Here is a 26,705-nt window from a genome sequence, read left to right on the forward strand (position 1 = left end):
TAGAATTCCGGAGGCTTACAGAGCTGTACTGGCCCCATGGGCTCAGGAAACGCTCCAGCACACAAGCAGGAGAGAGGAGCCATGGGGAAGCGTTAGGACTTTGTTCAGTTCTGGGCTCCTCACCGTAAGAAGGACATTGAGATCCTGGAGCGAGTCCAGAGAAAGGGAACCAGGCTGGGGAAGGGGCTGGAGAGCAAACTTTACGAGGGAACAGCTGAGAGAGCTTGGGGTTGTTTAGCCTGGAGGAGGCTGAGGTGGGACCTTATCACCACCTGAAAGGAGGGTGTGGAGAGGTGGGTGTTGGTCTCTTCACCCAACTGACAGGGGGAATGGGCTCAAGCTGCCCCAGGGCAGGTTCAGATTAGACATGAGGAAAAAGTTCTTCACCAAAAGGGTTGTTGGGTGTTGGAACAGGCTGCCCAGGGAGGTTGTTGAGTCACCGACCCTGGGTGTGTTTAACAGACGGGTAGATGAGGTGCTCAGGGATATGGTTTAGCACAGGACAGGAATAGTTGGACTTGATGATCTCAGAGGTCTTTTCCAACCCAGCGATTCCGTGTGAGCTGGCCAAGCCCATCCAGGGAGGTAGCAGCCAAGAGAGGCTTCACTCCACGCTGTGTGCCCAGGGCATGCCGCTACCCTGACAGGTGCATTGTGCTTCATCCAAAGGTCATATGCAATGCTCCCAAAGGCCTTGGAAGGGGAAGAAGAAGGGGAAAGGAGCTTTCATTTGCAAAGAGGAGTACAGGATAGGAAGTTCCTGTAGCATGGCACAGGCCAGACTCTGGGCTAGTATAAGAGAGCAAAGCTCTGCTGGAAGCAGGAGACCAAAGGGAATTTTCCCCAGCAGCTCTGGCTTTAGCTCTTCTGAGAAGGGCTTTGTGTCAACAGTGATAGGCAGGAAGAGCCAGATGAAAATTGGACTGAAATCCTGCACATGTTGCCAGTTGGAGTGCAAGCTGCTGTGGGAAAACTCGGAGGAGTGTGATATTACCATGCAGAAACCGAAGGAACCGGTGATTCTCAAAGACCTTTAGGAACTGAAGACAAATAAACTGTCCCAGCCTCTTGGGCCACTGAATTTAGCAGCGTGGCTTTGTTTTACAGGCCATAACACCAGTGGCAGCGCTCGCCGCTCACAGGCACAGGACACAGCTGAGTGTATCTGTAAAAAAGCCAGTGCCTTCCTGGCTTGTGTCCTTTCCTTACTCCTTCTGTTGCGATAGTGTGTTGCCACATCTCGCTGGCCTTGCTGGGCCATGTAGGCACATTCTAGAAATTGCCTGAAGAGCTGTGCAATAATGGAGGTGAATTCTCAGTGCTTAAGATTTGTAAAGTCGAGGGAGAAGGAAAAAGGAAGAAAGGAAAAGAGGGAAGGAGAGAGGGGAGAGAAAAGGCAGGAGGGAGAGAAGTATTTGCTGGAGTTCCTCACCTTCCTTTGCTGTTCAGCCTCCCCTAAGTATTGAGATCCAACAGGACCTCAATTATGGGTTATTCCACTGAGAAAGCACCTCAGAACACTCATTGCCACATGAGAAGCCATAGCCCTAAAAGATCAGCAAAAGCTGCTGGCACATGCCACTAGTCCAGTGTCAAGGAAGTCAGGCTGCAAACGGATACACAATCCCTGGGTTTCATACAAGGTGTTTTCCACAGAGCTGCTTGGTTTGCACTTGGATTTCAGAACCTGTCCATTCCCACTTTCTCACTTGGGCTTTGAAGAGCAGTGGTATCCCCTCCATTGCTAGGGGACAGATCCCTCATCCTGCATCAGGAAGCTATGGCAATGGCAGAAGCCATAACAAAGTGGCATTCAAGAGTGGAAGGAGTTACTTCTGTGTTACTATGCCATAAGAGATCCAGGGACTTCCTGAGTGGGTGATCTGTCAAGATCAGCATATTCAGCCCCAGGCCAGAAGTGAAGCTGCTCCAGGCTTTTCAGTCACCACCAGAGGCTGCAGAAAGTGCCAGGAGGTAGCTCCATGTGTGAGAGGGCTTCTGTAGCTCAGGGATGGCTTCTCAAATAAACATTGCAAAGTTGGGCCAAAGCACAAAGAGTGAGTAAGCAGAAACCCTCTGGGCTTTCCAACCCCTTCAATGGACACAACTTGAGAGCTGCTGGATATTCCAGAGGCCTTTGAAGACACTGAAAAGATTAAACTGGGCATAAACTGTCTTTATTCTCTGCCCAACCCATCATAATAATGGGATAGCCAGAGCTTGTTCATGTCAGATAATGATACTGTTTAACATAGCCACTTCTGAGGACCCAAATATAACTCTCCATCTTGAAATATATATGGGACCAAACTGGCCATGCCAAGACCTTGGACATGGCATTTAAAACCACAGGTGGCTGCAACAGCTATGCAAGATGACTGGAACTCATCCTGCCTGTGTCTGGGCTAAGCTGGCCATAACTGAGTTACGCTGGTCATTTGGGAATTATCTTAGCTGCAGCTGAACTCTCTTCTAATTTACATTATTTTACCATCTCCTCCTTCTCCTTTCCTTGCCTTCCTCCCCACCACCTCCTTCAGTAAGAAACTGTTGAAATATTCCAGCCTCTCTGTTTCGTGAAGTTTCAGCCTCCTCCAGCTCTTCCATCTTCCATATGTGCTGGTTTTATCCTTCTGCGTGAATGAAGAGAAGGACAGGGAACCGTATTAGAGACTTGGGTTTACTTCGTCTTCAGGATACAAGGAAATCGGGGATGAGTCTGAGCTTTGAGTTCAGGCCTGATCCTTTCCTAGTTCCCAAATTCTCCCAGGGTGGTAGGTGGCAGGGTGTAGCTGGGGGACCAGGACTGGGTCACTGCGTGGTGGATCTAAGTTTGGATTTTTCCCTGACTTTCAGTGTTACCTAGTTTGGCCCTAGCCCAACCACAATCACTACCCCAAGCCCAAACATGGTTCCTCCATGTGTCTGGGGTGGTTATTCTTTTTTAGAGGTGACAAACTAACACATCATATGTGTTATCTATCTTTTGCAATAAATGCCAAGCTGTCAGAATGAAAATGTCACATAAATCATACATAAAGTATTTACATTAAAAAACATCCACTCAGATGAATTTAGATAACCCTTCTGAGGGTACCACCATTTGCAGCAGGTTAGCCAGGTATTGCCAAAGTTTCTATTTCTGGAGTTGAAATAAACACAGCACATCAAAACAGAGTCATCAAACCAACCCAAAATGTATTTAACATGGTGCAACAGTCAATGCCATAAGAAATCACCATAGAAGTATGCAGCGTTATATATCATCTACACATCCTAATATGACTTTACAAATCTCCTATTACATGTAGATACACACAGAACGGACTTGGGAGGAAGCATTCATTGCCAGCCCCTCTGGGGGCTCAGTTTCTTACCTCCTTGCTGTAGGGAGTGACACCACTTTGTTTTTGAAAGTCACTGTATTGCGATCTTATTGCATTCTCCTGTGAGTCATGGTGGACAATTACCACTGCCTGACAATGATACAGAGCTTGTTCAGCACATGGCCATCCCCTGTGGGATGGAGGTTGGGCAGGTGTGAGGTCCCTGCCAGGTTCTCATGAGCTTCTTGGGTCTGACCCTGGCTCTTGGGGCAGGGGGGCACTCCAGCTGGGCCAGGAGGGCAGCCTGCAACCCAGAGTGCAGCAGTCCACTCTGCCAGGACCAGACACCTTCTGGGTTTGGCATTACTGGCACTAATCCCGTAGTTTCTGGAAGGTGCTGCAGCTGCTCGGCGGGAAGCCTTCCGGGAAGAGCCTGGAGAGCAAGGCAGCAGGAGCAGCTGGTGGGGCAGGCTCCTGGCTGTGCTCCCTGCCGGGGGCTGGGGTGGCACCCCATCCTGCCTGGGAAGGTGGAAAGGCGGCAGTGGGCTACAGGCCAAAAGCCCTCCCTGGGGCACACAGAAAGCTGAGGGTAAGGTAGAGCAGTCCTGCAACTGCTCTAATAGATGCTGTGGGTGGAAGAGCTTCCTAACCACTCCAGACTATCAGTGGGTGGATTAACATACATTTACCTTTCCCTCTCCAGCCCCTCTCCCCTTGTCCAGCCCACGCTGCTCTGAGCAAGCGGTAGGAATGAAATAACCGCGAACCGGACCCACGGTCCTAAAAATAGTGGCACTAACAGGGCACTGATCTACGTTACAGCTCTCCATGATTGCTAATGGGGTGGAGCTGGACAAGGTTGACTACAGCTGCAAACACAGCAGTGTTTCCACTGCAGCCCAGGCAGGGCAAGGTGAGCAAAGTGCATTTGGCTTTATTGGTGTATGTCAGTGCGCTGGGAAGACAAGTCCTCAGCGCTTCTCAGGGGCATAGCCTGTGTCTGGGTCAGCAGTCAGTGACATCTGTGTCAGGAATACCTTACTTTTCCCCAGTGGAAGGCAAACTGTGCCCTGAAAGACATCCTCACCGGCAAAACCCCAGAAAAATTGGAAAGCAGAAGTGAGAAAACTGAAAGAAAAAGAAAAAAAAAGGAAGATGAGGGTAAAGTGAGAAGAGAACATGAAGAAATGAGAGAATAAATGACAGAAGAAGAGGAAAAAAGACTGGTGAAAATAAAGCAAATAAAAAAAAACCCAACACCTTGTTCAGGGTTTGCAGGAGGTGACTCAGCACCTGCAGATCTGAGTCCTCCTCCTGACTTGACTCTGGCTGGCCGTGTGCCTTTTGTCATGCTCTGTCCGAGCTTCTTACCTTGCAGGGCATCTGAAAGGGCAAACACACTGCAAAGCATCGGCTTCTCCAGCAGCAACAGCCGTCAACTGCTGTGACTGAAACGTGGGTGGGATAGGAGGAGAGGTGGGGAACAGAGGAGCAGAGAAAGGGTGAGGAGTGAAAGTGTGAAAAGAAGAGGGGAACAAATAATCACAGAGACCAGTGAGGGAGAGAGGGAAGCTCTTGGAAATGAGGTTAGCCATCATTCAGAATGACTACATCCTCTTCCAACTGCAGGAAGAAGAGCTGAAGCTTATCCTGCTGACCCACTGCGGTGACCGATGCTTGCAGGGTACCTCCTGGCAGCACCTCTGTGAGCCCTGTCCGGGGGCAGAGAAGCTGAGAAGCCGTGAAGGCCTGTCACAGAGAGGTTTCTAGGCAGGAGGAGCGCCGCACATAGAAATGGCGCCCGTCATGCCCCTCTGGCCTGTGCACAATCAGGACGGGGAAGAAGCGGGCGTCGTGGTAAGTTGGGGGGTTTTCGTTGACAGCCAGCTGGCTGGAGTAGGAGCAGCACTGCTCGTCCTGGCAGCCCCGGTCTGCAATGCTGCTGCTGCGGCTCCTCCAGAGGCCTGTCCTGTGGGAGCCATGGACGCGGCAGAGGGAGAAGCGGCTGGTGTTGAGGGAGAGGCGGGAGTTGCCGCTGCAGCTGTGGAAAGCGTGTCGTGAGAAGATGGAGGAGGTGCTGGAGGCATGGTTGCAGCGTTCGCAGCCGTGGGCTGTTTCGCCGTACCGGCATATCGTGTAGCTGTTGTAGGCCGGGGAGTCGGCCAGGTCCATGAGCATGGCCTCTGAGTAGCTGGGTATCAGCTGCCGGTTGGTGCAGATGTGCCACTCCAGCTCGGTGCTGTCCTGCGTGGCATCTCGGGGCATGCGGTACCGGTACAAGGGCTCCTCTGCCACCGTGGGTGCCGTGTACTCCAGGCCCAGCAGCTTCTCCACATGGTAGTGAACATAAGCAGTTCGATACTCTATGAGTACCCTGAGTGGCCATGAGATCATCAGGATTGCTGCCACCCAGAAGGCATAGTGGGACACATACCATGGGAGGTGATCCGGGTCCCCGTAAGCCATCATAAGCTCTTTAAAGTCCACGTTTTTGAGCTGCATGCCCTCCCTCACCTCCATGTAGTCATCCAGCCCCTCGATCTCCGTGAAGAAGTGAGCCCTCTGTGTCAGGTAAGAGTTCTCAGACTCAATATTGGCAAAGCTGAAGCACTTGGTGAACCTCAGCTTGGTGGCTGTGTAGCTCTCCAGGCCCAGGAGCTCCTTGGAGATGTCCTTGTATCCACAGTGAGAGTAGTCAAACTCAGCTTCAGCCACGTGGGTGTTAACCCTCTCATGGTAGACTTGTGTGGTGGTGTAGGCGTCACCGTTGCGGTAGCGGGTCACCTGCCGTGTTCGCCGCACAAAGTGGTAGCTGATGGCCTTCCACCAGATGCACGGAGTGGCTTGCTGCATGCGGTTGATGCATTCATAGACACTGTCCACATCTGCCTTGTACTGCAGCTCTCTCTTGACGTGGCAGTGCCAGCACTCCACCAGGTAGACCACGTACAGCATAGAGAGGAAGGCCAGCGGAATATAGACATAGCCGTCTGAGCACGGGCTGTCATGGTAGATCATGGACTTGCCCTTGAAGGAGCTATCAAAGCTGAGCTTGGTGACCCGGGCCAGCTGACACCAGGCCACTGCACCCAGGCAGCCATACATGAGGATAGAGAGGAGGAGGCATTTCCAGTGGGACTCTCGGCACATGCAGGCGCTCAGGGACTGCTTCACAGGACGTTGCTTCAATCACACCGCCACAGAGGGGGAGAGAGAGACAAAGAGAGAGCAAGGAACCTGTCAGGCATGCTGCTCTGCACAATGCACACGGTGACTGCTCCCTTCGAAACTGCGCCTGGCTTTGCTCTGGACTGCCTGAGGACTGGGACGCCACCCTACTTAACAGAAATGTGAATATCACCAGAAGAACTTTGCCAGGGAGAGAGATTTCAGGACAAAACTCTTCCCTTGCTTCTTCCCGGCTCTGGGGAGGAAATCTGTTCACACGGCAGTGACTCGCTGTGCCTGAACCGCGGTTGGACGGGTCCCTCTGCATGTGGCAAGATGGGTCCCCAACTCCTCCCTGCCTGAAGCCAGCACCATTTACACCCCCCATTTACACCTGAGGCTGAGAGGGCTTTGCAGCTTGTGAACAGACAAAAGCATGGGGCAGTGGACTTGCCCCTTTGCTTTGTGAGTGCTCAGCACCTGGATTCCCACACGATGCTGCTGGGGAGACTCAGGAACAGCATCCATGGGCCCATGGGTTGTGCCAGCACAGGGGGACCAGCACTTTGTGGAGCTGGAGCTGCTGCCTGACTCAGAGCTGACTCACACCCAACCCTGAAACCTACCAAATGATCGACACCATTTTTCTTGGAGGTGAGCCATCAGGAAAATTACTAGATTCAAGCACATTTAGTTGAAAAAAATTGTCAGGATTACAGCACGGTGCAGCATAGCTTCAGGCTGGTTAGAAGACTAGCTCTGACCTAAAATACCTGAAAGCTTAAGCACTGGAGCTCAGGGTGGATGCATGAATATTTAAAATGTAGCACATCCCTCTCTTTCAAGTCCCAACAGTCAGGCCAGGAGTAGAGCCGGAGTTCACACTCTCGTACTCCTACTCTGTCCCTTGAGACAGTGTGATTGCAGTCCTTACCCTGGCCGTGGTGCAGTGAATCAGCAGCACTGTCATGCTATGTTGGGCTATAATAAAAAATGCCAAACTGAGCCAAGCAGCTAGCGGAAACAGCGTTGTCTCCCTGCAACCAGCAGCACCAGCACGAGTTACGTTACTGGCTGGCAGCTGCTGTCTGCAGAAAGCGCCTGAAGCAGGACCTCCTGCTGCCCTGGTAGGTAGCATGGAGGGCTGTCTTTGTCCCTCTTGTTACTGTGGAGGGCTGTCTTTGTCCCTCTTGTTCCCGCCAGCCTTTGCCTCCCCCCTAACTCTGAGGAAGCGACAGGAAGAAAGCAGATACACACACTGATTTTCATGCATCATCATGCCCTCTGCCGAGCCCAATTTCATGCAAAAATAGAAGCACACTGTTATTCCTTCTCCCAAGGGGCCACCTCCAATGCATCAAACTGCTCCACAGATGCCAGTGGATGCTAGGTTTGGGAAATATCTTCTCTTTCTTTCTCCAGGGATGAAGTTCTCCCTTAGTAAAGCTTATCTCAGACCCACAGCAGTTAGGATTCAGTATGTAATCTTGGACCAGCAAGGAATTTAAGGCACAGCATCTTATGACTCAGGAAATAATAGCGTGGCGCCACTAGAAAGAAGAGTTTACTGTCTTCTCACTGAGGTGGAAGCATTGGCATCTAACCTTGCAGTGCCATAAGGTCAGATTTAATGCTGCTTTTTTTTTCCTCTGGAACAGTGAACCACTTCTAAGTAACTATAGAGGGGTTTATGGCTTGCTGTGAGTACTGCCAAACTAGACTGCATGGGGTTTGGGTTTGATTTCGTAGCTTCTCATCTGACATTGTGTAAGTGCAGAGCAATTTTATTGATTTTTAGGGAGCTACACCAGTATTTATCTGCAGGGACTGAGGGCAGAATCTGGCCCCTGATTCTTCCTGCTGCAGAAATATAGACTGTAATGAAGAATTGCAAACCTCTACCCTTTTCTTCCCCTGAAGGTTTTCTGAAGGAAACTCTAAAAATGGTCATCTGTCGCCTCCAGTCACTGGGACTGTGCAGAAGAAAAAGGCTGGATGATATTCTAACACAGGAATTGAAGTTCACACTCAGGTTTCCACCAAGTGCCCCTCATAGAAAATCACATAAGGTTAATCCTGTGAAGACTGCCAGTGGATCCAGCAAAAGATGCCCGGCAATCAGTTCCAATGTGAGTGCTTCAGGACTCCGTGCAGCTCTAGGAACCGCCGTGGTTTCTATGACTTGTTTGAAGCGCTGTCAGCCTTGCCCTGGGCACAGCCATGAGAAGGCTGTCCCACATCAGTTAAGGCACTGTTTGTGAAAGGCGCTGCAATCCCCATCTTCCTTTTATCTCCCTTCCCTTGACTAACAACTTCTACACTCTCTGAGGCTCTGTGGTCCAATTTACAACCCACAGGTTGGCTTCTGCCCAAGGGGTGATTCAACCAGCCCTGCTGGTTAGGGCTATCAGTGGCCACATCGGAGCGGGCAAATGCCTCCTAATGTGCTTAGCTCCATGAAATGCCATTTCCCCTTTTGGGAAAGAGATGGCTCTGGTCTCACCAGCACCAGAGCAGCACTGGGCTAGGCTGGCAGCAGCTCAGAGGTCCAACATGACATTTCTGTATGTGACCTCTTGAGACACTCACTTCAAAAATGGTCTTCACTGCACTGAAAGGGCTGGATTGGCCTGAGCCGAGCTGCCTCCACTAGTCTCACTGCAGCCTGTAAAAAGGGCAGCATCTCTCCTTGCATTAGTGAAGATGTGCAGCCACAGAGCCCACTGCCACATCTCTCTGATTCACACACCTACCAGTCCAGTTCAACAGGGCCTTCATGTTCAAAAGCCTTTGGGAAAAACTCCTGGCTCTTCTGACCCACTGTCTCACACCTTCTTTTGTTCCTAAGCAGGCCCCACTCTCTGCAGGTTCTTGATTATAAAAGGATCTCTCTTCCAAGGTCTCTACCTTTGGTGGTCCCTCCTGCTTCGAGTTCTGGATACATTTGTCTGGTCTATATCCCCTTATTTCTCCTTCCCTTTGCTGAAATAATTATCTAACACAATTACACTGTTACAATCACTATTAGACTGTTTGTAAGAAAGACACAAAATAGAACATAATTACAATAAAAGTATCAGACATTCAAAAATCTAATAAGGAAATATCTCTTTCCATCTCTTTCTGCATAACAAATTCATTAATATGTTAAACCAGTGGCTCCCAGACTTTATTAATTAACATACCACCTTCTTGCAATCATGATGTTTGTGGTAGTACGTGGAATTTTCTCCTTTCCGTGCAGAGTGTTTCAGATTGAAACAGGGCAAGCTTGTCTTTCTGGCTAAGTACAATAAATGCTTAAGGAAACTAATAATTTCCATGATAACTTGGGCCAGCCAGCAAACGGGAGTCACGTCCTTTGAGGAATGCTGCGGGATCCGTGCTGGTTTGATGTGGAACAAAAGCCTCACCGCTGGAAAATGTTACTAGAGAAACATAATTGAAGAAAGCAAAGACAAGAGAGCCTGACAGTAAGCCAGTGCCAAACTGAGACTGTCCCAGAACAGATGGAGGTTCAGTCACCAGGCTCTTCTTGAGCTAGGACTCATGGATTTGGGTGTCTTAACCCAAATCAAGGGAAGTGCCCTCCCTCTCCTGCTTCTTGGGGGCTTTGCTTTGGGCTTTGTTTCCACTGTTGACCTAAGAAACCTCCTGACAGAGGATGGAATGAGACATAGGTTACCCAGAGAAGCTGTGGCTGCCCGCTCCCTGGCAGTGTTCAAGGCCAGGTTGGATGGGGCTTTGGGCAACTTGGGCTGGTGGAGGGTGCCCCTGCCCATGGCAAGGGGGGTTGGAACTACATGATCTTTGAGGTCCCTTCCAACCCAAAGTGTTCTGTGATTCTACCACCACGTCTGTAAAGAGGGCTGCCTTTGCCAAATCAAATATTTCATCCTAAAGGTCCCACCTAGCTCTGAAGACAGTAGAAATTGTAAAAATCCCCTAGTTGGTATGGAAGACTGTGAAGAAGCACAGCCGAGCTGTCAGTATTATTGTTTATGAATTTCAAGTTGTGTTAAAAACACAGGCTGTAAATAACGTCGTGCTACACTCTGGCATGCTGCTGAACAGCCTTCAGAGGCTGCCCTTCTCATCACACCTGACTGCATTGGAATCTCCTGCTAACACTTACTCAAACTATCCATAATCACAAGCCAAAACTCACTTTATTCTTCCACACTTCAAAACAACAACAACAACAGAAAATATTTCCCAAATTCTTTAGCAGGTCTCACAATAAATAAGGAAAATGCCACGGGCAAGAGGTGGCATGCATGGGGAGGGCTGGTGGTGCCTGTGCTGGGGGACCTTATGGAGAGGGATGAGCACACATTTGTGTTGGGGTCTTTTTGGCCCAGCATTTCCAGAAGGTTCAGGTAGAGCCAAGGATCTGCATACCGTGCAAAACGAAGAGGCAGATCCACATCCTCCCATGGTCTGTTTTCTGTCTGGTAGCATGGAGCCTTCTGAGACACTAAATGATATTTAATTTGTTGCCACAGTTGCTGGAAAATAGTTTGGAAAGCCCTAACTGCCGATGGAGAACAGGAATTTCAACTGACACCTGAGGCAGACAGGAGTTTCCAGGCTAGCAACATTTCCATTATTTCTCCTTCAAGAAAGTTCTGTGCAAAACTTAGTTTGCAAATGATAAAACATCCAGGCAGTGGCTGAAAGGGCCACTGCCTTCAAAGACACCCTGCGATGGCAGATGCCCAAGATCAAAAGCAGGTATGCAATGACTGGCGTGGAGTCTCCTGCACACAGGCACACCCACCCAGCACTTGGCCTGGCTCAGCAGCAGCTGGGTCAGGTTCTGGCTGCCACAACTGTAATTAAGATTATTAAAACGTGCTCTGTGTTGTAGCAGCGTGCAGATTTGGACTGTAAATCTCACCCAGTGTAAAGGGGTGGAGAGAGAGAGCGGAGGAGGCATGCACGGCCTGGCGTGTCATCCGCTCAGCTGCTGGAGCTGAGCGTGCTCTGGTGGCCAGAGCAAGGGGCTGGTAGCCAGGGTGTCATCTCTCTGCCCCATCCCTTGACTCCTTGCAAGTGACAATAAGCATTAAGACACAGGCAAGTAAGTTGTATCTGGCAACCACCCCAAGTGAGCCTGCATGCAACTGCTCTGGGGGTGGGCAAGAATGCAAAAAAGCTACCTTCACTCAAGCCCTGATTTCTCCTTAAAAAGCCATATTTGAAATGTAAGAATGATGCTAGAGAACCAGAACAACATATTTCTGGGTGAGGAAATTGTGCTTGTGTGTTCAGGTCCCTTCCTCTTTACAAGTACATAAGAACCGATGAATTTCCTGGAGCAAAGGTTGATGGGGTCTGGGTGTGCCTGTTCTTCCAAGCAATTCCCCTCCCACCCCCCATTAGCAGGAGGAGGACCTGCGATGCTCAGAGCAGCTCACACTGATTCCACCAGCCCAGGTTTTTGGGTGCCTAACTTGAACCTCTGGTGCCTCTGTGTGGCTCAGTGCTTTCACTCACCTCCAGATACATCCGATAGCAGGATTCACCCACTAGCCATGTGGCTGTCCCTTGGTGACAGCGGGGATCTTTATGATACAATAAACAACCAGAGGGTCTTTTAGGACTTACTGGTAGTCACAGGAATTTCTCCTATCAACTTTTCAACGCTATTCTGGGTCAGGAAGGTTCAGCTTCTATTACCACCCAAACTACATTTACAGCTTAAGCCTAGGAGACACTACACCTTCTCCCTGTAGCTCCTGTATCTCTCAGGCAATGCAATTTCACTCCACCCTCCTATGTACAGTAACTTGTGATTGGTAGAAGCTCATCTTCCATAAAGGCTCTCTGCTTTAACTGATAGACTAAAGGAAATGAAGTACCTGCAATCCCCTTTGTAATTTGGTCTGGTGATGAAATTTTACTGCCACTGTAATTTCATCTCCCTTCAGCCCACATTCACGGCAGTGGGGATGCCTATTCTCCGGGTGATGAAAAACTCCTTTCATATAACTGCCTCCTCTCTCTGAAGATACTTCTTCATTCTAATTATGACACCTCTCAGCCTTCTTTTTGACAATTTAAATAGGTCAAGGTCTTGAAGTCCTTCACTGCACAGCCTTTTTTACAGCGCTTTTCGGTGTTCTGCTCACTCTCCAGGACCTTGAGACCCTTCTTAAATATGTATCAAGCAAGTGGAAGCAGGCCTTCAACACTTATTTCACTGGCATCATACAACAACATAGAATCTCCACCCATTCCCACTCATTCCCTTTTTCTTCTGTCTTCAAGAGTCACATGAATAGATTTTTGCCCAGCACCACCCCGGGAGTTCATGTTCAACCACTCACCCACTTTGCTCCCAGGTCCTTTTTGAGCCAGTTCCTGAGGACGGCTGAAGGGTTGGCTGCACTCTCCACCCTGAAGTGTGTAACTTCAGATTTGGCCTTGGATTGAACAATGAAACCACCAAAAGAAGCAGATCCCTCTGTAGGACCGTGCATGTCTCATCACTGCAGACCAGCCTGCTAATGTTTGTGCCAACTGTAAATGTTACCAGCAGTGATTTTATGTTTAATTCCACTGGATAGTGTCAAATCTGGTAATTATTCCTGCAGAACTCTGCCAACATAATGGCTAAATACCCCATTAACTTCTGCAAGACAATTGTCTTCACAAAGCTAAGTGTCAATCATAGAAACAAAGCTGTGGGCATTAGGTGGACACCGAGGTGCTCCTCATGCTTCCAGTGCTCGCTGCCAGAACTAACCCTACATGTAGCTCTAGATAGAACACTAAGAAAAACACACACATACCCCCAGGCTTCAGTGGAGCACATTATCACCTGGCTTGCTGTGGTCATAAACTCATTGGTAGCTGTAGGTTACTCCAAAAGTATCTGTGTGGCAGTGGGGGCTTGAAGCATCTCTTCCTTTTTCTAACTGTCTCAGCACTGCTAATGGCATGCAGATGATAACGGTGAGAAATACCCTGCAGAGTCTGAAGGATGGGGACCAATGTCTTTTGGAGTTACAGTCTTTAATATATGGATATGTAATTTTGCTTTTATGTTTCTCCATAGCTGCCTATTCACAAAAAGGCTTTTTACCTCTTCTGTCAGACCTCATGCTCCAGTCTCCTTGAAAACTCCAGCATGAGCTGTATAAGCAGAAAATATGCTGCCACAGCATGAATTTATTCTAATGTTTGTTTGGGGGACAGTTCAGGGCCCAAGTTTGACTGTCTGTGTCTGGTTTGCTGCCAGGTATCTGGGTTCCCCAGTTTTAAAAGCATTACAATTCTTCTTGGGGGAAATCATGCCAAAAACATTTCCTGTCCTTTTAAACCCCACATGGAAATGTGGTTGCCCTTCGTGGCTGATCTCAAGAGCTGCAGCTTTATTGAAGCAAAATACTATGGTGTCTGAAATGCATGAATGAGAGAAATCGGGGTAGCAAAGAGGTGGCCCAAATGGAAATAGGGAAATGAGGGGGAAACACATGGGGTGGGAAGAGGTGGAGGAGAGAAAAGGATAGGCTAGACATGCTCCAAATGCCACTGAGGCAGGGCAAGGGCACTGGTAGGGGAGGACGGAGACCAGTCAGTCTGGACAGGAGCAAGAGGGAATGAGCCCCAGAGAAAGGACCTGGGCGAGGGTCAAATGAGGGAACACCGAACCTGACAGCACCCCAGTATCAGGTGAGCCAGCAGTCCTCCTGGCCCACCTGGAAAGCAGTACTCCCGAATGGCAGTTTCCTCACCACTGGGAACTTCTCCAAAACACAGATTTATGCCCCTATCTTCTCCCCACAGCCTGGGGGTGGGATAAGGTTGTGCTAAATTGGGGCAGAGACTCCACCAGAGGTGACAGCATGTTGCTGGGCTGACGCTGCAGCTGTGTCTCAGCAAGATGTGTTGGCATCACAGCGTGCTCCTGCTCTCTGGCAAAACCTGGCTTCAGGAATCCAGGGTGACTTTATCACTATCTTCAACAGCAAAATGACCCCACAGCTCAGGATTATTCATGTGAGCCATAAGAGTCAATCTCAGACTTTTCTCTTTTTCTTTATTTATCCTCTCTTTTATTTATCAAGAATAATCTCTGCTTATCAAGAAAAAACCTCTTTATTTATCAGGAATGATCTTGGTGGGAAAAAAAGAGGAAAGACTGATATAGCACTGGAAGAAAAGAAATAAATGTAAAAAAGCAAGAAGAAAAAAAAAAGAATAAATTAATGCCAATCATAATTTCACTGGTCTCTGCAGATTTATGCAAGTGATGAATATATTCCAAAGAGACACATGAAGGGAAAGAATAATCAATAACCATAAGTCACATGCTTTGGCAGGTGGTGGCCCTCCTGGATGAAAGCAGGGTTTTGTCTCTACCTACAAGACCTATTCCATCTTTATCAAGAGAGGGCAGTGGAAAATGTTCCAACTCCCTATGGAGTTGGAAGGATAAAATACAGAGGACCACCGACTCCTTGCTAGGCAAGCCCAAGGTTGTGCTGTTAACCTAAACTGAGGTGAGCTCTGGCACCACAACTAACCTCTGGTGCTGAGAAAGGCTTCAGCATTTCTGGACAGGGATGATGCAAGAAGAGCAAGGAAATCTTTACTCCACCCCAAGCAGCCACAACAGACATGGGTGCAGATATCTTCCAGGTCCTGAGGTGATCCTGGTGAAAGACTGGCCCAAGAAGTCCAGAACGACCAGGGAGAAGACAACTGCAGGAGAAGAGCCAGAGTACAACCTCCTACTGCCTTCCAGGGCCAAATGAACTGCTAGCCCAGCTACTCATAAATAGTTCGGTGAGGAATGAGCCTGCAGGGCTGTTAAACAGACGTTGGTGTGTGACAGGCAGAAGTGCTCTTTCACCATGGGACCCGATCTGGGCACCACATGGGGCATGGATAATAAGGGCTGGTGAGGGAAAAGGGAGATATTACAATGGTCACCTCGTAAATCCTCTCCTGGGGAGCCTGAAACAAAATCCCTCCTGCCATCCATTTGAATGGCAAAAAGCCCATTACCCCTAGCTCATGCTGAGCCAGTAGCAAGCGCTCTCAGCACGGCTGGCAGCACGGAAGGAAAGGGAAATATAAGGGATAGGAGGCAACAGATAAAGCCACTTTGCATCACAGAGAATTTCCCTCCAGTCCTTGAACACACTGGTTGCTGCACATATGTTTTGGATGCACCATTTGCTCTTCTGCTGTGAAACTCCTGTGAGAATGAAAACTTGCTCCAGGCAGGGGCTGTGACGTCAATGCCAAACAGAAATGATGTTACTTGGTTTAAAAAGAGTAACCTGCATGCACTTCATGTGTTTGTAGCATCGTTGATTCAGGCATTGGCTGTGGCAGTTGCCCTCCTGTGGTGAGCAGGGATTGCTTGGTTTCTGGTTAAACACTTAAATTCCTGCAGAGATTTAATCTCCTCCATCCATCTGTGGAGCTACCAGAGGGAAAGAGCTACCGGTCTCAGGGTGGGAAGGTGCACAAAATGGCAGCATTAAATTCTTCCCCCAGCAGAGCCTGTCGCAGGACAACACAAACCATGAAAAGGCACAAATCTTGCTGATGCACTCGAATTTCAGATGCTAGGATCCCCCCTCCCCGAAGCACCATACAAAGACAGCCTGATATTTCACACCCTTCACCCTCATGACTTTAAGCCACCATCTGAAGAAGAAAGCAAAGGTCACGACAGAAGGAGCCTCCAGTCCTCTCAAATGTCAGATTCGGCAGGAGCTCTTGCTACTTTTGATGCTTTTGAGTTCTTCAAGCAGAAATAAAGTCTCAAATAAGAAACACATTTGCACCCCAGCCAATATATATATGCCACACATCACAGCAGGGAGGGAAAGCTGCTCACTAAAATACAAGGGTCTGTATGCGAGTGGCGTGAAGAATTTGGTCCTGGCCATGCCTGCTGGGGATGCTCTCACATGCCGCTCCAAGGAAGCCGTGCGGTTGCATCTTCAGTGCCAAGGAATCCTAGCAACAAAGTGGTCACCATTTGCAAAATAGAAATCAGGGCTATTTTAGTGGCAGCTTCCTACAAGCTCACAAAAAATGCTACACCAACAAAATTATCCCTTTTCCACTCAAATCGCTGATGTTGCTGCCACTGGCTTTCGACTCATCAGCACCAGGAAGAGCATATTCTGGGGACAGAGGATTTTTCCCAGTAATGTCAATGCTGGGAATGAGTTCACCAGGAGGGAAAAGCTGGGATTTGAGCTGCCTCAGAGCACACGAGTAGCTCCAAGAACAGTTCTTTTTCCTACACTTGTAAGCGTACTCATCAGACTTTACTCATATTCCCCACTCCCTTGCCTTGAATATTGGTGGTTCCTAGTAGACACAGAGTAAATTTACAGGTATAACAACGTGGTTTACCTCAGCACTTATCAGGCAGCTGATAAAAGCATCACGTATCCTCAGAAAAGCTCCAGGGATGCAGTTCCCAGCCTCTGCCAGATTAGAGAGAGCGAGTGATTGGCGTGAGCCCTAGCTGTGCCGCTCGGGATTTGCAGGTTGCCTCTTGCCCAGCCAGCTGCTTGTGCCCCACTGCAGCCAGCCCTGCTGCACCGAGGCTTCTGCGCAGATGCCTTTGCCTCTGCCTGCCCTTGCACTGCAGGGAGCTCCTGGAAGGGCCAACAGCAGCATGTGGTCCGTCTGTCCATCCTGGGGTTGCAGAGTAGAGTGATCCCCACGGCAGTCAGAGCAGGCTGTAGGCTGTGAAAGCCAGACCCAGCTCCCTGAAACCTTGGGAGAGCCGCAGGTGACACAGAGGTACCACAGCCTCAGGGGATCATGGAGGTGCAACTTGCTGACATGAAGGGAAAACGGACACCAGCCAAGGGAGCACAGGAGGGCTGGTGGGACCAGCTCCCATTGCTTTGGGCTGGGAGGGATGGGGGCAGAGGGGAGAAGAGAAGGGCAGAGTAGCTAGCTGCAGATGCTTGACAAGTACCAGTTGGCTTCAGCAGGAATCCTGTAATACCTATTTTGCACCCACCTTTGCTCACAAGATGCAGCTCTCCAGGGGTGGGAGAGGAGTGAGCAGAGAGAGGAGGCTAGCTGGACTCAAGCAGGTGTATTTTCTCCTGTGTGGTGCAAATAAGCAGCCTGCAGTAGTGGAGATGAGAGCTGTAGATCAGTGATCTACTAAAGCCTGTCCCTTCCCAGTCCTGAGTCCACAGGCGCCTTCCCAGTGTTAGTTCCTCACCAGCAACTGGCAGATGTTGATTGCCTCTGTTTAGAGATTTTGAAAATTAGAAAAACAGCTAATTGTTCCTCATAGCATTTATTCTTTGCTACTCTGAAGGAAGACCTTGAGATTCAAATGGGCGACAGAAACATCTTTCAAGTCCTCAAAAGAAACATGGTCTGGGATTACTCCAAGCTCCCGTGAAGTCAGGGGAAGTCTTTCAAAGAGAACTGTGAATCAGAACCATGAAGTTTCATTTTTGCTTTTTTTTTCTCACAAGCCCACCCTTTTACCTAGTAAAATCAGAATAAGGTGGGTCTGTGATTCAATCTCTCAATCCCAGCCTTCCCATTTCTCCCACGTGACGTCCCAGTCAGAGCCCACCAGCCCTGCTTCAGCAGAGGACCTGCCAGCTCCATGGTGCTGGGCTGCTGTGGTGCTGCCAGGTACCGTGCGCTGCCAAGCTGAGCATCCCTCACAATAACACCCAGCCACTGCCTGCACTTCAGGTGCTCAGTCAGTTTTGGGGAGTGTGTTTCCCCATCTCTGCACCTTTTGGAACACAGCTGGGACCTCAGCGCTATAACAGTGCTCCTGTTAAGAGGAGGTGGTATCCCACCACCTAATGCTTCCCTGTGAGAAAAGAGGCTTCATGATAAATATCACTTCTTTCTCCCTCTTGCATCTCTCTTCTCCCTCTGTGACACATTCTGCAGCACTGCAGGTGAAAACTTCACTGGAAATTCATTTAAACACTTAAGGGTTAAAAGGGATCCCGGGAGCCAGGACACCTGGCTTTTATAACCTGAATTCCCTCTGCCCCGTGGCATGGTGTCAGCACACTTTTCTATACCTCCCAAAGACACTGGAAAAACAGCACTTAGAAAGTGCTTTCAGGTGAGTGCTGCAGCAGCACCCTCCAGGAAGGTGTCTCATCTGCATGCAAGCCATGGAGTCCCAACTGGTGGGGATCAGGGGATATAGCTCCAGCTGACAGACACTGCCCTGCAGAGCACCCTGTGTGCCTCTGGCTTGCAGACAGACCCTTTCAACGTACACCTTCCCTACCCCCTTCCTCCACCAGGTACTGGCACTTCTGGCTGGCCATCTCACCTCCAGGCAGCCATGAGGGGGCTGTTCTCTAGCTTTTTGGGCCTGAGAGGGACCCAGATGCTGGCAGATGCCACCACCCCAGCCTCCATGGTTCTCTGTGCTCCCCCTGCCCTTTGCAGGGTGCAGGAGATGGCATGGCTTGTACCTGTGAGCACTCAGGCTCTTCCAGCTCTTGTCCTCCAGAACAGTCCGTATTGGTTTGCAAGAGCTACTCAAAGTAAGATGCTGATGCCTCATGCTGAATCACTTCTGTTACCACAGTAATCGAATGCTGTACTCCACAATTCCCAGTCCAGCTCCTAAGGGTAATCGATCACATGGGTATGAAGAAGGCCTCCAGCCATAAATGCGTGGCCACAAATCACTTCTCTCCCACAGCCAAATATGCTGTGACCTGAAGAAGTCTCTGACTGACCCATCCTCTTCCATGGTAAGGTCCAAGGAAGAAACAGTTGCAAGTTACCTCAGTTACCTAATGTTAGCTTCCTTGTCAGGACTGTGACCCTCCCTGTCCTGCTCTCTGCCCTTTGCTGTTTCCAGCCTGTCTTCCCTGTATTAGCAGCCTTTCCTTAACAAGGCCTTCTGGATGCTGAACTGGCACGTGCTATACCTCAACCCTGTAGAAGTGGTGCTAGATGTGAGCTGGGATTCCCTGTATGTTATTCACCCGATGTGAAGTCACAGAATTCCAAAGCTCATTTCATGGGGTGTAAGCCTCTCTGCCCTCTCCCAGTGGCACACGGGGCATCATGACAGCGACTGCCAGGTACACCAGACATTGCTTCACAACCCTACCTCTGTTGCAGGAAGGCTGCCAGCCTGGCAGCGCTGCTGGGCTGCCGGTGCCGCACACAGCCTGGGCCCCTCCAGCCTCCCCACTCCCCACTGCCCCGCTCATTCCAGGCACTCCTCTTGCCTTTGTGGCTGCGGATGAGATGTGCTGTGGGCAGAGCGGTGGGTGCTGGGGAGGAGCTGGCGTGGGTCGCTCTGGGAAGCAGCCTCTACCCCTGACCTGCCCCATGGGCTTCTGTGGGCAGAGCCCCTGCTGGCTCCGCTGCAGGCAGCATCCCCACTGTAGAACGTTGCCAGCTATTCCATGTGCTGCTGCTTAAACAAAGTTACCCCTGTCGAGTTTTGGGTAGTTAACAGCGCTGTGAGAACAACTGTGACCTCAGCAAAGTTTCACAACGCACTATTTTTAACTTTACAGCTCCTAAGCTCAGAGGAACCCGAGGAATTATGAGAGTCTGAATGTGAACTCTTGAGTGAACTGTATTTTCCATGATTAGAACTTAAAAACTAATTAACTACTTAACTGTGGTTTTCCGAAAAGTAGAACTCCCGCTGGAAGTGAAAAATCAAACCCAACCTTCTCTCTAGTGTCACAACAGTGTCACTGCAACAACTGCAAGGGCCTCCCCACGCTGCTGAGGGCTTGGCACACACTACTTCTGGTGTTAACTCACTACCATGCGTTAGGACACATCTAGAAAGCCCCACTCACTACAGACTGCTTGGGGCCATTTCACTCTTTTCAATCTCCATTTCCACAAGGGCCTTGGCCACTGGTAATGCTTTGAGCTATTTTCTTCCAAGGCGTAGAAACAGATGAGAGGAAGCCTCATACTCTGTTCCCAGGAAGAAGATACCCCCTACCTCAGTCTTGCAATGGCTTGCACCAATTGAAAAGCATCCTTGGTACACACTCTTCTCTTCTGGAGAGAAAGCATCCCCTTGGGGTCTCTGAAGTGAGAAAGGGAGAACAAGGAGAGTATTTGGGGCTTCAAAGCACCATGCAGACCCATTGCTTTTCCACTGGTATCAGCTCACTGTCTGTCCACCTGAGAGAACAGCATTAGAAACCAGGTCTGGAGGGGAGCTACATCTGAGCCACCTAGTCTCTCCTTCTCCCAGGAGGCAGCATCTACAGCTGTTTGCCTAAATTGTCCTTACAATCCTTCGGTGATGGAGCTCCACAAGCTCCCCAGTTGCTCCAGCCCAACACTCCATTAAGAAAATTCCCTGTCTGGAAGGAATTGGGAAAGTCATCCAGAAGGAGCATTTCATTTCAGTCTCAGCCACAGTGGGAAGGGAGCACTCTCTGTTGGAGAGAAACCCACACAGCTGGAGCCCAGGCTGCCCTTCAGAGCTCAGACACTTCCATTTGATATTTCCTCTCTATTTTTTTAAACCCTTGACAGCTTCTTGTGTGAAGTGCAGAGAAGACAGACAACTTCAGGGCACCAAGAACAGACACGTGATCAGAAGATAAAGTGGGACAATGAAAAGAACAAAAGCAGAAAAAACCCGACGTGATGCCTCAGCGTGGATTTTCTGACAGGATCTGCAATGCAAATATTGCCTGGAACTAAAGGACTGGGAAAAATATCCCCACCTTCCAGTTCCCCCGATGCCACTATTGCTACACCTTTTCCTTTGTCTCTATGAAGAAGACCATTTGGAACAGATTTGCTCCTTGTTTCACAGCTGCTGAAAGGGGCAAGAGGGGTAGAAAAGGACTTGTCCTCTTTGATTCTCACTTGAAAGGGGCAATATCAGGCACTGCATACAAAATAAATGTTTGGCCAGTCGTACCTGCTTAGGATGGTGACAGTCTTGCACCAGGCTTGTACCAGCAGCTATCATTCAGGGGATTAATGGAGCAGAGGTTTGGAAGAGCTGAGGGGAAGGACAAGTAGACCTTTCGTAGGAGCCACGTGTCACGTTTCCTGCCCTCCTCTGAGCAGAGGCTGTCGGGTCAGTGCCCTGCACAGCCCTTAGGGGAAGGTGTACAAGGGAAATGGCCCCACTCTGGAGACTGGTACCCAGTGGTCCCTTCACAGCTTCTGCTTCAAAGGTGAGAAGGAACATCAACCTCCACCACAGGCCCCGTGCCCTCTCTCCTCTCCATCCCCTGCTCCTGGGCCCATTTCTCTTGAGCACAGAAGCCTTGGGGATGACAAGAAGCCTCTAGAGGGAAAGGAAGACGCTAGATAGGCCATGGGGAGCAAAGGGCTCTCGTGGATCTGTTGAGAGAGGGGTTTCATCGTACCACCAGGGTCTGCTGGTGGGGAAGGTGCACCTACAGCAGGCCTGATAAACCTGAGAGGGTCACCTGCCTCGCTTCCTCTGTCACCGCTCAGCCACAAGTGTACAACTCAACCCATAGGTGGGGACAATTTAAAGCTTCCCAGTCTGAGTTATGAAGGGCTTTGCACCTGATGCTTTCAATGCCATAAAATAAGCTTTGACAGATACAATAAATGTGTTTGACATTTGTTTTGGGGGAAAGGCATAAAAAAGCTGAAGAACTAAATGAGTCAGCCCCTCAAGTAGAAGGTGTCTCTCCAACGGGATGCTTAAGAGGAAAGGACCCAACTGTCTTTTGACCTGCCAGTCCACAAAGCTGTAGCCTGCAAACTAGTAGGATATGTGTTTTCTGAGCTTGTAAGGTGCCCTGGTCCAGTTGTGACTAAAAAACAAACAGCACTTCTGAAACAAGCTCCTGCTGCGTTTGGCACTGGCAGTTAAGAGGCAGATGAGACCACTTTAAGTGGCCTCTCTCTTCTGTAACATCTCCATCAGTGAGCTGATGACCATGGGTTTCAGGAACATCAACCCATGAGGTTTTCCCCCCTTTATTTAAATAGCTTAACTGATTACATTATGTCATGCCCAATTAAAGTTCTTGAATGTGGAAGAGAAGATAAAGCCAGGCATGGACAACTGCTGTTGGACTCTGCCAGTACAGACAAGACAAATACATATTTCAAAATGTCAAGTGGCTGCTGCTTTCAGCTTTCTTGAGTGATTACTTGTCCTATGGTAGCAAATAAATTATGTTTGTACTCACCAGCTTTACTTTCCTGAAAAATGTTTTAAAGATCAAAATATTTGCGATCATTTCCCAATTGAGGTGTAAATTGTCAGAAATGCAGAAAAATCACTATCAGCTTTCAGTGTAGGTGTAGGCTGGCACAGTAATTAGACAAAAAAAATAGCCAGCCCATAGCTTAACTGGAGCAGTGCAGGGCAGCAGGTTCTGCTACCTCAGGGAGGAAAGTAAAGACAAATATGTCCAGAGAATCAATCTACAACAATAACTGCTGAAACATTTGGAAAAACACATTCCCTCCCCTCAAAGATCTTGATTTTTTTTTTCTTTTTTTTTTTTTTCAGGAATTGATGGGATGATAAAATCCTACACCAACACCAACAGCACAGTTGCTCCAGGTCATCCAGCTTGAGCAGTCAAGATCCCAACAGAAAAGCCCAGACCAGAATACTGGCAGGTAATCTGAGGGCTTGCTCTGGACATTCAGCAGTGAGCAGTAAACCCAAGTAGCCTCTGGCAGAAGAGGACGAGGGCAGGTAAGCGATCTACCTCTCTCCTTCCTGCTCTGCAGCTGTGCTGCCCTGCTTTCAAGAATAAAAACTTAGACTTCAGACACATTCTCTGTTGCCAGCTCAGGGTTTTCTCTCAGATTGATTTATTACACAATAAAGGCAATTTTTATTCACTGTTAAGATTTAAGCCCTTGAATTTGATGTGAAATGCATAGATGACAAAGTGAATAGAGAAGCCCATGAAATGCCCATTTAATACTGGGCATTTAAATGCAACTGCAGGTCCAAGCACAAAAAGCTTAGATAGAGAAAGCACGAGGAAAAGACTGAAACTGTAGGTAACTGTAGTGTTAAGTGTTATCACTGTTGAGATACAGACTCAAATGTGCAAAAGTTTTTGTTGGAACATAAGGAAAAACTGAGAACAGGATGAGTGAAGCAAGATGTAATGAGCTTAGCAGAGAGATCAAGTGCTCTTGTGTCTAGAAATGGCTTGAATGTTTGTATGCTGGACTTAATATATTGGAAAGCCTTCTGTAGCTCCTGGTCATAGACCACATAAATCAAAAAATCCCTTCCAGCATTAAGCATCTATTGATCTTCTGCAGGGCTGTAATTACATTGGGGAGCTCTGCCATTGGAACAACATCTGTATCCCGGATTCAGCCATAGCTCTTCACAGTGAACCGTGTCGCAGGTGTTTAAAAAGCAATTGTACAGGAGAAAACCCTAATTTTCACCCACGGAGGACAGTTTTCTCAACCTGAGCTACAGAGTCAATCTTCTATTATCGGTATTATGAAGTACTGCTTAGCCAAAGCATACTGCAGCTTCATGTAGGCATTGTTGAGGCTACTGGGTTTTGACTACAGGACCTTGAGAGTGCTGACAACCCGCGAGACTCGTTAACAGAAGCTTTAAGCAGTCTCAGTGCATACTGCAATGTTCCAGGGTTGCTTTCACTTCTGTTTCCAGCCTCTTTTGAGGTTGCTCTTTGCATTTACATTTGTTTTTAATTCCATATTGTGAATAAAGTTCAGACATTCCCATGGTTTGCGCGTGGATTACATGATGTAAATGGCAGGCCTGTCAAAACGGTTGGGTGCAAAAGGCTACGTTAGGTGTAGAAGAAAATCTCAGTCTTTCTAATACGGGTCAGCCTCCTGTCCCAAATGGGCAGGATCATACATACCCCCGTTGTCACTTAGTGCCACACAGCCCTGCAGTCCTGTCTGGTCAATGCCCTGTGGCTCGGGATGTTTTGTGTCAACACTCAGACACATCCGTCATTCCCTCCCTGTGCTCCGTAAGGCCACAGTAAGCGCCTCAAAGAGGACCCGAAGAAACACATTACGCTGTATTTTCTATAGTGTTTCCTATTGCAGATTATGGAACAGGAGTTCCTAGGCCCCAAGGGAAAAGGAGAGGTATGACCTCCTCCTTCGGCCCAAAACACTTGAAAGCCACGGAGCCCGAGGCTGCAGACCGCTGCCCACACTCGCTGTGCCCCCTCCTGCCAGCTGCACCAGCGCTCGCGGAGCGGCAATTTCCTTCCCCGGTCCAGAAGTGGCAGGGAAGCGGCAGGCTAGACCCCCCCCAGCCCACCCTTCAACCCCCCCAAGGGGCTTATTTAGCTAAACTTCTACGGAACAGGCCTCCTCTCCCCTCACTGCACGGTTTCGGACCCGTTTCGGTGCAGAGCCGCCGCCCGAGCCGCCGCCCCGAGCCCGGCAGCCGGCGCAGGGCTGGGCGCCAGGGTCTCGTCGGTAAAAAAGCCCGTAGCCCTGGGGGTTCGGCGCGGCCGCAGAGGGTCCCACCGGAGGCCCCGGCGCTGCAGGGTGCGGCGGGGTACCGCACCGCACCGCGGCGGGTAGCGGCCGCCCCCGCGGCGCGTCTGCAGGTAGCCGGGCGGGCGGGCTGTGGCTGTTTTCCCCGGCTCCCCCCACCTCCGCAGATATCCCCAGCTGGGGCACCCTCCTCCCGCCGCGGCTCCCCGGTTGCTCCCCACGCCCTTCCCGCCGCTCCGCACCCCGGCTCCGCGGCGGAGCTGCTTTTAGCCTCCCGGTTCCCCCGGCCCGGGGTGGGGAGGGAGCCCCCGCCGCCGCTCACCTCCTCCCGCACGGCGGCGGCGGCCCCCGGCGCGGGGGTGCTGCCCGGCCCGCTCTCAGCAGCCGCCTCGGCTTCCCCCTCCGAGGACATCCTTGGCCATCACCGCCGGCGGGGGCGGCGGCGGGGGCTGCGGGGCCCCGAGACGGCGGAGCCTCCCGCGGGCCGCCCCCCGCGCCGGGGCCGGGGCGAGCCGCCCCCCGTGCCCAGGGCCGCCCTGCCGGGTACTCCCAGCTCTCTCCACCATCCCAGGCAGACGGGCAGGGGAGGGAGGAAAGGAGGGAGGCGGCGGAGGGGAGGAGAGAAAGACGAGGCGGAGCGGGGGGTGCCCCTGCCGCTCCCGGCCCCCCCAGGTGGGCAGGCGACCGCCTGGCCGCTCCCGGCGCGCCTCTGCGGGAAGCTGGCAGATGCGGGATGCGCCCTCCTCTCCTGGGGGACGCCCTCCCAACCCCTACCCTCCCCTGCGAAGCCCTTTCCTTCCTCTCCTCGGGATGCCCTTTCCTTCCTCTCCTCGGGATGCCCCTTCCTGTCCCCCTCTCCGGGGTGCTCATCCCTCTCGTCTCCTCCTCGGGATGAGCTTCGCCCCCGCTTTCGGGGTGCACACTCCTCCCGGGGGTACGTCCCCGCCGCCGGCCGCCCCCTCGCAGCACGCCTTCGCCTCCCGGAGGTCAGCTTCGGCCACCTCGTCTGCCTTTCCCCGGAGCCCGCACCTTGCCCGGGCTGGCGATGGCCCCTCTCAGCGGGACGCGGCCCGGCAGCAGCTAGAGGAGGAGGAAGAGGAAGGCGTCCCCGGGGCAACGCTCCCGCACGGAGCAGCCAAACTTGCCCGCCGACGCCCCGGAGATGCCCCGCTCCCCTCCCCTTTTGCTGGACGCTCGCACCGGGACAGAGAGCGACGATGCTGGGACCGAGCTCTGAGGCTGTCCCGGCCACCCCAGGCGCACCCGAGGGCGGCATCACCCACCCCCCACCCCCCCGCCCCATCCTTCACGCCCATCCTCCGCAGCGGGATTTCTGCTGCTCCCGATGAGACGGGAGCGTTGGCGCGCAGCTGCCCAGCACCCCGGCCCTGTTGCCCACCTTCGCCGGGAGGACTAGTTTGGCAGGGGGACCCTGCTACTCCTGCCCCTTCCACCCCTCCCTGCTGCTGGGGGCTTTCCTACGGTTCCATCTGCCTCCAGCACAGGTCTCCCCCCGCCGACTGCAGCCTCCCACAAACTCCCTTCACTGTCAATATTTCTTCCTCCCTCCTGCATCCTGTGCTCAGTGCATCCACTCATTATCTACACTCCTGCTGACCAGGGCTGGTGTACCGCACCATCTTATCTCTGCATGTTTGCTTCATGTTTCATTACACTCTTTGCCTTGCGAGGCTCATCTCATTTGATCTGTTTCTCTCCCTGTGCCCTAGAGCGGTATATATTTTAAATGCTTCATAAAAT

General features: G+C 50.6%; 1 protein-coding gene across 1 annotated transcript; it reads right to left on the reverse strand.

Annotated features, from left to right (window-relative positions):
• Window positions 1-5,078: 5,078 nt before the first annotated feature.
• On the reverse strand, window positions 5,079-25,356 carry LOC311197036 (transmembrane protein 151B-like; the record flags this gene model as incomplete). Its single annotated transcript, XM_084270722.1, has 2 exons — window positions 5,079-6,509; window positions 25,267-25,356. 2 exons carry the CDS (start codon window positions 25,354-25,356, stop codon window positions 5,079-5,081), a joined length of 1,521 nt encoding a protein of 506 aa, XP_084126848.1.
• Window positions 25,357-26,705: the final 1,349 nt, after the last annotated feature.

The sequence above is a fragment of the Gallinula chloropus genome (genome assembly GCF_964237585.1).
Source record: "Gallinula chloropus genome assembly, chromosome: 14".
Classification (NCBI taxonomy): Eukaryota; Metazoa; Chordata; class Aves; order Gruiformes; family Rallidae; genus Gallinula; species Gallinula chloropus.